This window comes from Perca flavescens, chromosome 18, assembly GCF_004354835.1.
Source record: "Perca flavescens isolate YP-PL-M2 chromosome 18, PFLA_1.0, whole genome shotgun sequence".
Lineage (NCBI taxonomy): Eukaryota > Metazoa > Chordata > Actinopteri > Perciformes > Percidae > Perca > Perca flavescens.
Window position 1 is genome coordinate 25,653,168 of NC_041348.1, and position 12,283 is coordinate 25,665,450.

The following is a 12,283-nucleotide window of genomic DNA, read 5'->3' on the forward strand; positions in this document are numbered from 1 at the left end:
ATTGAGACATACAGACCTCTCGTGCATTTGATATGCAGATGTCTGGATCCTCGCTCACTGCTCCCTCCCTCCTCCTGTATTAATGACGTGTCGATGAAGAGCTCTCCCGTTACACCCACCTCCATCTTTAACCTTGATGCTGATCTGTGTTTGTGTGTGTCTGCCCTCTGTCATAGCTCTTTTATTATTTACAGCATCTCTGTCTGGGTAGGGCTTGTGTGTGAGGCTAGCAATCGCCTCTAGGTAAACAACCACTGCCAATGACACGGGTGACCCTCAGACACACACACACACACACACACACACACACACACACACACACACACACACACACACCTACCTTTCTAACCTCATCCGCCCTCTGACCACATCTCATTTCCAATCGATATGTTATAAGCGAAGCCCCATCCGCCCGAACCAAACTGGAAACAAACTTGAAACTTTGCTTGCTCGGTTGGTGTGTTTGTTTTATTGTATAATAAGTACAGGACTAGAAAAACAGAGCCTGAAATGGGAGTCGTCGGTTGTCTTTATTTCTATGCAATTCCATCCGTGTGTGTGTGTGTGTGTTTTAGGTTTATACTGTACTAAGCCTTGTCTCACACACATACCTTTCTAACCTCATCCGTCCTCTGACCACATCTCATTTCCAATCGATATGTTTTAAGCGAAGTTCCATCCACCCAAAACAAACTTAGCTTGCTCGGTCGGTGTGTGTTTTTTTTCAACATTTATTTATATAGCACTTTACAGTCACCAACAGGTATCCAAAGTGCTTCAAATCAGAAACCAAGACTAAAACACTCATCATATAACATATCATACAAAAAAGAATGACATATAGAAACAATAAAATCAGAAAAGGTTACATAGAAAATAGGAGAGGGAAATTGTCACACAACTACTATGTATTAAAAGCCTTTCTAAACAGATACGTTTTAAGTCTAGACCTAAAAAGTGCTACATCTGTAGTTGTCCGAATTTCAGGGGGTAACTTGTTCCAGAGTCTCGGGGCAGCAACTGCAAAAGCCCGATCACCCCACCGTTTATACTTTGACCTTGGGACTTCTAAAACCAGCTGATTTGAGGACCGCAAGGACCGGTTGTGCTCACGCAGTGTTAAGATATCAAACAAATACTCCGGGGCCAGGCCGTTTAAGGCCTTAAAAACAAACAATAAAATCTTGAAATCGATTCTAAAACGCACAGGGAGCCACTGTAGGGTATAGAGAACAGGAGTGATGTGTGCGCGTCTAGACGTATTTGTTAAAAAGCGAGCAGCAGTTGAAGTCGTGAGATGGTGGTCTGATTCAGACCAACATAAAGAGCATTACAGTAATCCAACCTTGAACTAATAAAGGCATGAATCGCCTTTTCTAGATCATGCCTGTTAAGGAAGGGCTTAACTTTAGCCAGGAGATGAAGCTGGAAAAAACTCATTCTAACAACATTGCTGATTTCCTTATCAAATTTCATGTTGCAATCAAAAGTAACCCCCAAATTTTTGACAGCAGGCTTAAGGTATGAAACCAGGGCTCCCAAACTCAAAGCTGGACCGTCTGGCATATCTGAAGTACTGAAGATGATACACTCAGTTTTAGCTTCATTCAAATGAAGAACGTTTTGTGAAAGCCACAACTTAATATCATTAATACAGCTAAGCAGGGAGTCTAATGCAACACTGTCATTTGATTTCATAGGCAAATAAATTTGTAAATCATCTACATAACAATGAAAAGACAGGTTGTGTTTTCTTATAATAGCTTCTATTTGCCGAATAGGATCTAAACCATGTAAGTACCGAGCCTCGGATGCCTACACAATGCTCAAGGCGAGAGGGGAGGACTGCATGATCCACTGTATCAAATGCCGCCGTGAGGTCCAAAAGCACCAAAACAGCAGGATTCCCGGCATCTACAGATAAGGCAATATCATTGTGCACTTTAAGTAGTGCAGACTCAGTGCTATGACGTGATCTGAAACCAGATTGAAATTTTTCAAAACAAAGTTCTTTTCATCAGTTCAGTACATAATTAAAATCACAGATCCCATAAATGGCAACAATGGTAGTGAACCCTTTGCTCATTAATAAAACACACTACTTATCTCTGCCCAGACGTAAGCCTTCTTACGGGTGTGTTCAGTCCGTTTATTCCTGTCCATAGATTTCCACAGAAATGAAACAGAACGGGTCCCTGGCGCTCGTCAGCGGCCACGGAGAAACCTCCCTCCAAAAAGGGCAGCAAGGGGGCAAGTTTAGTCGACTTTGAGAAGAAAAACGTTGTTTCCTTCTAGCTGCAGATATGAAAACACTGGTGCGTTTTGAAGGATCCACCGAAATTAAATCCACTTTCTCCAGAAAATGGAAGTTCAGCACAACCGCTTGCGTGCCTCCTGTCAGCAACGTGAGTTGCAAGCGAAGACCAGGATTTTGGGTGATCAAGCTTATTTAAAGGTCAAGACTTCATGCTGTGTTAATGGTCCCGCTGACCCAATAGGAAGACTCGAAACTCTTGAAAGTGTTGAGACTACAATCTTGTAGTTCTTTGACTTCCTGCCAGTTGTCCCCTCTGGCTGGGACTTTCGCATAGAGGTGTGAACTCACCAGGCTGAGGCGCTTGCAAGTGGGCCTGTCTTTTGTCTCTGAGCTCTTTGTCTCTGAACACATGTGCCACATGTGTCTTGGATCCAGAGGTCAGTTTAATCTGAGGCCTTTTGGTTAAAACCAGATTTAACACCACTGGTGGTCCCAACAGATGTTCAGACAGCTACTCGCTGAATTACTCTGATAATGTGGAAAAATGTAAAAGTAAAGTTTAGAGCTGCAGGGAGTGTCTTTTTTTCATGATTTCTAAGTGAATTGATTAAAGTTTGTTTGCAACGGAAAATAATAATGCTATACTCAAAAATTTCTACTTGAACGGAGAATGAAGGTAGGGGTAAGGGGTCTTCTCCCATTGTCTATTTGTTTTGTGAAGACAAAATGTAGTGATGGCATTTTGTAGAATAGTTATTGGTATAGCTTATCAAATAGAATGCCCAATTCTGTACATTTTAAGATTCAAATAACAGTTGCAGTTATAGTGAATATATGTATAGTTTTGGAAAAAGAATAGGGCCTAGTCTCTGCAACTTGAACTTGACTTTGTAGCTGTCATTACTGAATTAAGTAATACTATAGCAAAAGAAAATATGGGAAAATGTCTTTTTTGTGTCAAACAAACAAAACTTACTGGAGGTTCATGCTGCTTAAATGAGAAAATAAAAAATATAATTCTTTATCATCATGGAAAATTGTAATGTATCAAACCACAGGAACTGAGTTTGACTTTGCTTTGCAGTTTTATTCATTAGGACACTATGCCATAGCAAGGCATTACACATGTTTCAAAACCAAATATATATTTGCTTCATCAACCAGATATCATCTCAGATTACCGGTTTGCTTATCCATGTGTTGCCTGCATTGCAAAGAACAAAACTATAGAATCTAGAGGGCAATGCATTTCCCCCCCGAAACCATAAAGCTCAAAAACTGTGTTTTTGTATCAAGTCAGCGTCGATAAGGTTCACTTCCTTCCACTTCCTCTTGGTTGGGGTTGCCTCCGCTATTCTGGAAGTTTGGTCCATACCTAGTTAGAAGAAGAAATTAAGATGTTTTAATGGTAAAAGGTTATTTTGCGCAGATTTGTCGCTGTATCTTTTAGGATTAGGGTTAGAGTCTTGTTTGAAATTAACAGCATTACTAGTCAGAAGTCCTTACCTTCTGTTCATCTTCTCCATGTCACGACTGTATTTGAAACCTAAACGGACAAAGAAATGGAAATATGATCTTATTATCTTAGTACTAAACCCAATTTAATGTTTAAAATAATCTGTACATGTTGCTGGGTGATCTCAGTTGGTAGAGCAGGCGTACATATAGAGGTGTATGGTCCAGGGTTCGAGTCCGACCTGTGGCAATTTCCTGCATGTCTTCCCCCTTTCTCTCCCCTTTCACATCTAGCTGTCCTTTTTTAAATTAAAGGCTGAAATGCCCCCAAAAAAAAAAAATCTGTACATTATGTCGCTCTTGTGGGTCATTACTGTACTGATTATTTCCAACATGAAAAAGACATTACATCAAAACAATATTATGCCAGCAACCAGTGACTCTATCTAGCAATCTTTATTATTCACCAAAAACAACACTCCAAATTCATAAAAAAAAACTGTAACCAAACCCATCACAGTGATTGCTAACTTCACTGTTTCAGTATAAAACAGCCAAGCTAATTTTAGAGTTTCATCACACCATCAAACTCCCTTGCCATACTGTCATATTATTGTAATTTCTTTCACCAAAACTTGAACACAGACTCTAATACATTAATAAAACAAAGTAGATTGTTACTTGATAACTCAAGTTTTAAAGCAAAATTGTGTTTTATTGGATTACAGTATATTTATTTTAAGAACATACTATATGAGGTATTACAAACAATGTAAATATATGTGCTTGTTTTTAGTCTGGTGCTTTCATCTTTTTGCGTATATCAAATGCTGACCGTCACCCTGAAATAAAGACAATACAAAATCTCTAGGGGTGACAGAAACAAGTTGATTTCCAAAATAATCAAGATTCTTATCTTCTCTGATTCTGAGTCAATTCACTATTTACTTTTCTGTCCTGTTCCATTTGATGGAAAATCAATTCTGAATCCGTTGGTGACAACAAGAATCCCTCCTGAATGCCACCCATCTTGTACTATAAAACCTGCAGCTTACAGATATAACAGTGACCAGCATGGTGTAGTGGTAAAATCCTATATACTACTTAAACTGGGTTTAATGTTAAGAAGTGAAAAAATTGTCTAGGGTTACAGTACATATGACTGTAGTTTCAATGTCATTTACATAACGATAACTATGTGATGAAATATAGTTTTGTTTTAGCCATGTTTATCCTAGATGTGACATATTTCACCTGCAAATAACCAACAATGCAGAATCATCAAAACAATACATACTAGGAAAAATAATGTGACCTGGCTTAAACTGATTACGAGCATTTTAGGGTTGATTGCAGTATTACATTTTATAAGAATACATACATTCTGTGGATATATTGATTGTTTTTATTCTACTTCTTTTTTTTGTAAACTAAATCTAAATCATATATCCTAAATCTACTGACTTTACTGTGACTTTACTGTGACGCACTGTTACCTCTTTTACATCACCTACCAGGGTTGGGCTAGGGTTGTCTGATCTTGCAAATTCAAACCAACATGGGTCTACATGGGTATGTTCCGGGTCATGACAATTCACAGATCACCTGGGTGATATAGATACCGTCTATGGTGATAGGGATTGACCGGTTATCAGCGCTGGACGATTATCGGGCCGTTTTTTGGCAATTTGCAGATTATCTGTATCAGCGTTTTATTTGCTTGATAACCAATGCATTTATTAAAAAGTGTGCTACTTTGGAACGGCTACAGCTCTGTGTCTGTCCCTCTGCTTCGGTTTCACTCACCACTGAGTCTGACTTAATGTCCTGCCAACATTATGAATTTAAAAAATGTATGAATGAAAGTTTCAAATTTGTTAAATAATTGCTTAAAGCATTTAAACAAAGTTTTGTGTTGGAATTTGTAACATTGCAATATCTTAATTTTGATTTTAAGATTTTCATTTTTACTGTAAATGCATATTGGTTCCAAATATCTATTATCGGTTTCATTAACTACTAATAATCGGTATCGATCTTGAAAAAGCAGTATCAGTTGATCGCTAGTGAAAACCTAGCGGAAAGCACATTGAGACAAAGTGATGTGTTTTTTTCAAAGTGTGCAGCGACATGTGATGACTGCCCCACTGTCATTTCCAACCAATTACATAATTTGTCCCGCCCCGGCTGTTAGAGACCCAGGTCGTGCGCAATTCACATTGAAATCGTCCCTACTCTACCCTGTTCAAACCCACCTGGCAACCTGGGTCGCAAAGCCGAGTAAGGCAAGGCAAGGCAGCTTTATTTGTATAGCACATTACAGCAACAGGGCAATTCAAAGTGCTTTACCTAAAACATTAAAGAGCAGTTAGAAAACACTTAAAAACAATAATAAACAAATTAAAAACATTAAAAGACAAGAATAAAATTGATAGTGCAGTAAAAGAATAAAAGTTACAGTGCAGTATAAGAAATTAAAGTTAATAAAATAGATTATTTAAAGAAAAGCAACATCAAAAAGATAGGTCTTTAGCTTAGATTTAAAAGAAATGAGAGTTGCAGCGGACCTACAGGTTTCTGGGAGTTTGTTCCAAATATGTGGAGCATAAAAACTGAACGCTGCTTCCCCCTGTTTAGTTCTGACTCTGGGGACAACAAGTAGACCTGTCCCAGACCACCTGAGAGGTCTGGGTGGGTCATAGTGTAGTAGACCTGTCCCAGACCACCTGAGAGGTCTGGGTGGGTCATAATGTAGTAGCAGATCAGAAATGTATTTTGGCCCTAAACCGTTTAGTGATTTATAAACCAGTAAAAGTATTTTGAAATCAATTCTTTGAGGCACTGGAAGCCAGTGTAGAGACTTCAGTACTGGAGTGATGTGATCCACTTTTCTGTAGATCGAGAAGGGGTTCAAACACACAGTGGACCTGGGTATATCCCTGATTGAGCCATCAGTGTGAAAGGCGTTTGTGTGACTTTACCTCTGCCTGCTTGTTTGGCGCCTCTCCACATGGCTTTCAGACGTCTAAAGTGACACTCCCCGGGTTCAGCCTGAGGACAACCAGCGTCAACACAAGAAAGATCATAACACACTTCATTCTGAAAAACAAAAACGCATCACATGTCACTCAAACAAAATTCATCCAACAATATAGCAAGGCTACAATTTGCAGTATGTATTCAGTGCCAATGCTTGTCACATAAGCCAAAGATGTTGCAGTAAGAAGAAAGCAACTTTTACCTGGTTGATAGTCAACCAGGTAGACTAGTAACAGGTGCCAAGTGAGATCTGCAGACGATGTGAATCTCTGTGCCTAACAGTAACTTAAGTACTTGTGTCTTTATAAAAGCAGGAATGAACTCTAAGTCACAGTATTTACATACATTTATTTTGCAACATTTTAGTAGTCATTGCATTTGGCAATGTCGAGTTCTGTAGGACGATGATAAGATTTTTCAGGCAAAAAGTGACACGTACTGTACATTATGCACTGTACATGTTATTCTCAGTTCAACATGCAGCGGTTTAGTAACGTGGAAATGACAATGCAAAGTCCTTGTTGTATCCGTGTTAACAGCTTCTCTTGCCGCTTAGAGGAACTAAGGGTGAGAAGGCCAGACAAGAGAATTAGGGAAATGGTTGTTATCAGAGGTTAAATTGGGCCGGAGCGCAGCTCCCCCTCCTCAGGTCTACAACACACCCTGACGGAGCTCAGCTCCGTCTCCTTCAGCACCAAACATTTTCCCGGGGCTTCAGCCCTGAATGTTTTGAGTGTAGCCCCGAATGTATTTTGAAAAGTTGACTGACAAGTATGAAACCGGACGTCGCTTAGTGTTCACTCTCGCTGTAAAAAGCTGTGCAGCTTCAGGTTTATGGATGCGCTATGCTGTCGACATGCTGCGGCAGATGTGTCACGTTTGAGCTCCGTGTATTTCTGCCGTAGTTTCGGGTTTCCACCTCCGATGTAGAGCAGCGTACAGCCACTTCCCTAAACGTTGTCTCATCCAGAGACCAGAGTCTCAAACGGGGCTCTGTGTCTGTCAGAAGGTCTGAGATCTACCGTATCAGCAGAGCAATCACGTAATGCACAGCAAACTATGGTGCAAGTAGATTATTTTCTGAAATATAGTGACTTTATTCTTGTAATAGCCAATTTTAACTTTATTTTTCACAAAATATCACGACTCCTCCAAACCTCAGAGAACACAGATGGGATGAGATATATTTTGAATGTGCACAAAGTTTTGGACATGAGCAGAAATCTTGCTCAAACATCTGAAATATTACAGTCCATGTGTTTTATTGATACATTTAAATGTAAAAGATGCAAAAGAGGAGGGAAGAATAGATGATGCCTAAGCTACATGTGTGCTGACTCTGATATAGTTAGAAAAGTCGATCTAAAGGAGAAGAATTAGATGAAAGCAATACAGAATGCCTAAGAGCCTTTTTGCAATATATTCCATTATATTTTTATATTGGATTGTAATGTTTCCCTTCCCATAAAGATATTTCAGGCATATTCATTCAGAAAAAGGTATAAATAGGTGCATAACAATTCACCAAAATGCAGGAAATTAAGTGTTTAATGCTAAAAGAATTCTGGGCGTAGAATTCCACTCTACATACGCTATTGTTTCAAAAGAACCCAGCCAGACTTCAGGATCAAAAGGGGGAATTCTACAATGGCTGCCACTGCTTACAGAGCTTGTCCCAAATCAGTCTTATTTTTTTAGTAGTGAGGAGACTCCCTGACAGAAGTTGAGCTATTTACTTTAACTATTTTACTTGCTGTCAGCTAGTGATGACTTTTGTAGTTATTATTGGTGTAGCTTATCAAATAGCATGTCCAGCTCTGTGCATTACATTGTAATGCTCCCTGATAGGCAGGAGTGTGTAGATGTATAGGTTTAGCAGTTATTGGACTGTATAGTAGGTGTCATTATTAGGTGTCATTAATAATCTGACAACAATAGCAAACAAAATGGGATATGTCAAACACTTTTTTGGAGGCTCTTGCTGCCTTAAACTGACACAAATGAGAATTACAAGAACGTGATGCCTTGAGATCTACCAATATTTTTGTTACAAAGCAAAAAAAAAAAAATGTTTTTCTTTATTGTCACTGTAAATCTTAACATAAAATCACAGGAACATATTCCCTCCCCAAGTAAGAACACAGCAGAGTGTTTGATGTTTTGCTTTGTGGTTTTATTCATCAGGACAGTTTGCAATAGCAAGCCATTTCACTTTTTTCAAAACCAATTATATCTGGGCTTCATCATCCTCATATTATCTGATTTTACTGGTTTGCCTCTCCATTGGCTTTCTGCATTGCGAAGCACAAAGCTATTGAATCTAAAGGGCTATGCGTTTAGCCCCAAAACAATATAGCTGTTTTTGTATCAATTCAGCGCTGATAAGGTTCAGGTGGTGTAGGTGGCGGGTTGGCACTGCCTCCTTCTTTATTCTGCCAGTTAGGTCCATACCTAGTTAAGAGGGAGACATTAAGATACAGATTTCTTAGTTTTTTAGTTAGTTTTTACGTGTCTTAGTTTAATTGTCTTTTTTCATATTAACAGCAATTACTCCTAATAATAAGTCCTTACCTTATCTCCATCTTCTTCATGTCACGATTGTATTTGTAATCTAAACAAAGAAAGAAATGAAAATATGATCTTATTATTCTATTACTAAACACAATTTAATCATGTTTAAAATATTGTGCTATTGTGTGCTTTTTTTTCCATCTCCTTCATGTTACTCTTGTATTTATGCTCTTAACAGACAATTACATGGACATGTGATCTTATTATATTATTACTTAACACAATTTAATGTTAAAAATAATCTGTTCATTAATGGCACTCTTGAGTATCATTGTTGTTCTGATTATCTCCAAGATGAAGATGACATTACATTAAAAAATGTAATGTCAGCAAATAGTGAATCTATTTAGTATTATTTAATATTCAGTAAATTATTAAAAAAATTATCAATTCACAGAAAGTGCTCGTGAGATTGTTCAGCATACAACTTTCCTTCCACAAGACAAATGCATACAAGACATTGGCCTACACAATACAAATTTCTTCCTAATATCTATCTATCAACAAATACACACAAACCATAAAACGGTAACAAACCCATCACAGTGAGTGTTATCAGTATGGAATCAGTTTGTGTCTTATCTAACATAAGAATTTAAGAGAGAATAACACTGACTGAAAGAAAAAATGTAATCTCAAAAGCAGAAATTACAACTTGAAAAATTAGTTGTGTAATCATGTGAACTATTGGTCTTTTACTTTTTTGATATTTTCCTTTGCTTCTTTCTCATTGATCAGACTTTTGCTTTCACTGTAAACTTGGCCGCTATGCTGCCTACTCCCTCCTTTGCTATGCCTGACTTTTTGTTTGCAGTTGGTGGGTTACACCTCACACTCACACACAGAGTACACCACCTTTTTTGTTAGCAAATTAAATGCTGTAAGTGTGGGAAGAAGAAATTAATTTTCTAAAGAATTGTGATTCGTATCCCCTATTATTCTTAATCAATACACAATTTCCTTTTCTATTTATTTTACCGACAATTGTGGATCGAGAATCCCATGTTATGGTTGTAAAATAAAGAATAATGTTTGTGCCACAGTGCCTTGATTTTATTTATCCAAATGGCCAAATATGGCTGCCCATTGAATTTTAAAGCTGATTCACATACTACAGCTCCTCCCGGTCCCCCGGATGCCCAGCATGTCCATATCTACCGTGGAATTGACTTTGGCCAACAAAACATTGCTTTGGTGACAGGTAAATCAAATATTGTCTAAATAGCAAGGGTAAAACTGGGTTTATTGTTGCTGAGAAGTGAAAAACTTGGTTACAGTTCATATGACTGTAGTTTTAACAGCATTTGAATAACGATAACTACGTAATCAAAATAGCTTTGTTTCAGCCATGTTTAACCAAGATGTATTGACATATTTGACCTGCTAATTAACAACAATGCTAAACAACACAAATAATTATCTAAATCAATACATACTGGGATACATTATGCACAAAACATTGGTGATTTATTAAGACATATAGTACATTCTGTGGATATATCGCTTGTTTTCTATTCTAGTACTTTTTGTCTGTCAGCATATATCATAAATCTACCTATTTATTGTCACTGGACACACAATTTGAGTTTACCTCTTGATGCTTGTTTTGCACCTCTCCACATGGCTTTCAGACGTTTAAAGAAACACTCCCCAGGTTCGGCCATGAGGACAACCAGCGTCAACACAAGAAATATCATAACACACTTCATCCTGAAAAACAAAAACACATCACCTGTCACTCAAACAACAAAATAATTCATCCAACAATATAGCAGGGCTACAACTCATAGTATACATTTGGTGTCGATGCTTATCACATATCTCAAAGACTTTGTATTAAATGAAGAAGAAAACAAGTTTTACCTGATTGATAGTCTGAGCCAAAAGACACGTAAAGAGAGCAAAGTGAGATTCAACAGGCGATGTGAATCTCTGTGCCTACTGTACAATTTGTGAAGTACTTGTGTCTTTATAAAGCAACTCATGCCACAGCATTGTGCTAGTCATTGTATTTTGCAATGTTCATTTCTGTAGAGGGATGATAAGATGATGAGATAAACCTACAAATATTCAGGATGTCAAGTCATGTTTTTCAAGCAGTGGGTAATTGGGTAATCTGTTGGTAAACATCCCTAACTGCAAGTTCCAATAGCTCCAGGATTTCTTTCTTAAGGATTTGGTCATGTCAAAAGTTTATACATCTTGGCTCAAGATAAAAAAAAGTTGTCATCATAGGTTCGTAGCGCTGCTGTTGTTACGGCCTCTCTAAAATGCTCTAAAGGAGACTGGAACATATGAATGATGCCAAGACGTTTTTTTACAGCAACTACTTTGTTTTTAATTGTGATCAGTTAACTCAAAGGTCAAAGAAACTAATAAATGGGGTTGAAACTAACAAAAGAAAAATGGGGTTGATCCCAGCCAAAACCTAAATAAGAAAAACCTAAACTCAATGAGCCAAAACCCAACATTTTGTGGGGCCGGATGGAATGTCCCCCCAATTCAATTCAATTTTCTTCAGTTTTATTTATAGTGTAAGTGCTGTTAAATATGTGCTGTGTTTATGATGCATAATTAATGCAAAATTCATAGTAAATTTAGTTTATATTCAGTCTCATACAGTAAATAAATAGGAAATGGGTTAATGTAAAGGTTAAAATGAATGTGATGTAATAGTTAGATTTTAGTCCGTTGTGTTTTTTGTTTATCTCGGAACTAAAGTTCTCTGTTGTGGTTTCCGCTGCTGCGGAATTTGTTAATGGACAAAAGGAAACCTAAGGTGTGCACATGTTAAGTTGGAGTTTCACTGTTGTCGGAGGTCAAAGCGAACTGTGAAGGATTTTCCGAGGATTTAAGAACCTGTTTTCAAGACAAGCAGCCAACGAGGTATTTTATCTTATATGTGAAACTTTGTTTATATTCTCGCCAAGCGGAATTTGTTCTTTATTTTCTTCAGTAATG

The 12,283-nt window shown here is 37.8% G+C and overlaps 2 protein-coding genes across 2 annotated transcripts in view; one reads left to right on the forward strand and one right to left on the reverse strand.

Moving 5' to 3' along the window:
• LOC114572953 (exostosin-1) overlaps positions 1-12,283 on the forward strand; it is a 289,717-nt gene that overhangs the window by 128,727 nt on the left and 148,707 nt on the right. The window lies entirely within an intron of this gene.
• Positions 8,903-11,271, reverse strand: LOC114572954 (dicentracin-like). Its single transcript, XM_028604771.1, has 4 exons — positions 11,186-11,271; positions 10,914-11,032; positions 9,323-9,362; positions 8,903-9,202 (listed from the first exon to the last, which is right to left on the reverse strand). The coding sequence occupies exons 2-4, from the start codon at positions 11,029-11,031 to the stop codon at positions 9,124-9,126; spliced, it is 237 nt and encodes a 78-aa protein (XP_028460572.1). The 5' UTR covers position 11,032; positions 11,186-11,271; the 3' UTR covers positions 8,903-9,123.

Bases quoted from the DNA above. Each gene is read 5' to 3' on its own strand.
- LOC114572954 (XM_028604771.1), bottom strand. From the start codon at position 11,031: ATGAAGTGTGTTATGATATTTCTTGTGTTGACGCTGGTTGTCCTCATG. The intron at 9,363-10,913 runs GTAAACTCAAAT...TTCTTTGTTTAG, and splicing joins TGCAAAACAAGCATCAAGAG to ATTACAAATACAATCGTGAC. The intron at 9,203-9,322 runs GTAAGGACTTAT...CCTCTTAACTAG, and splicing joins ATGAAGAAGATGGAGATAAG to GTATGGACCTAACTGGCAGA.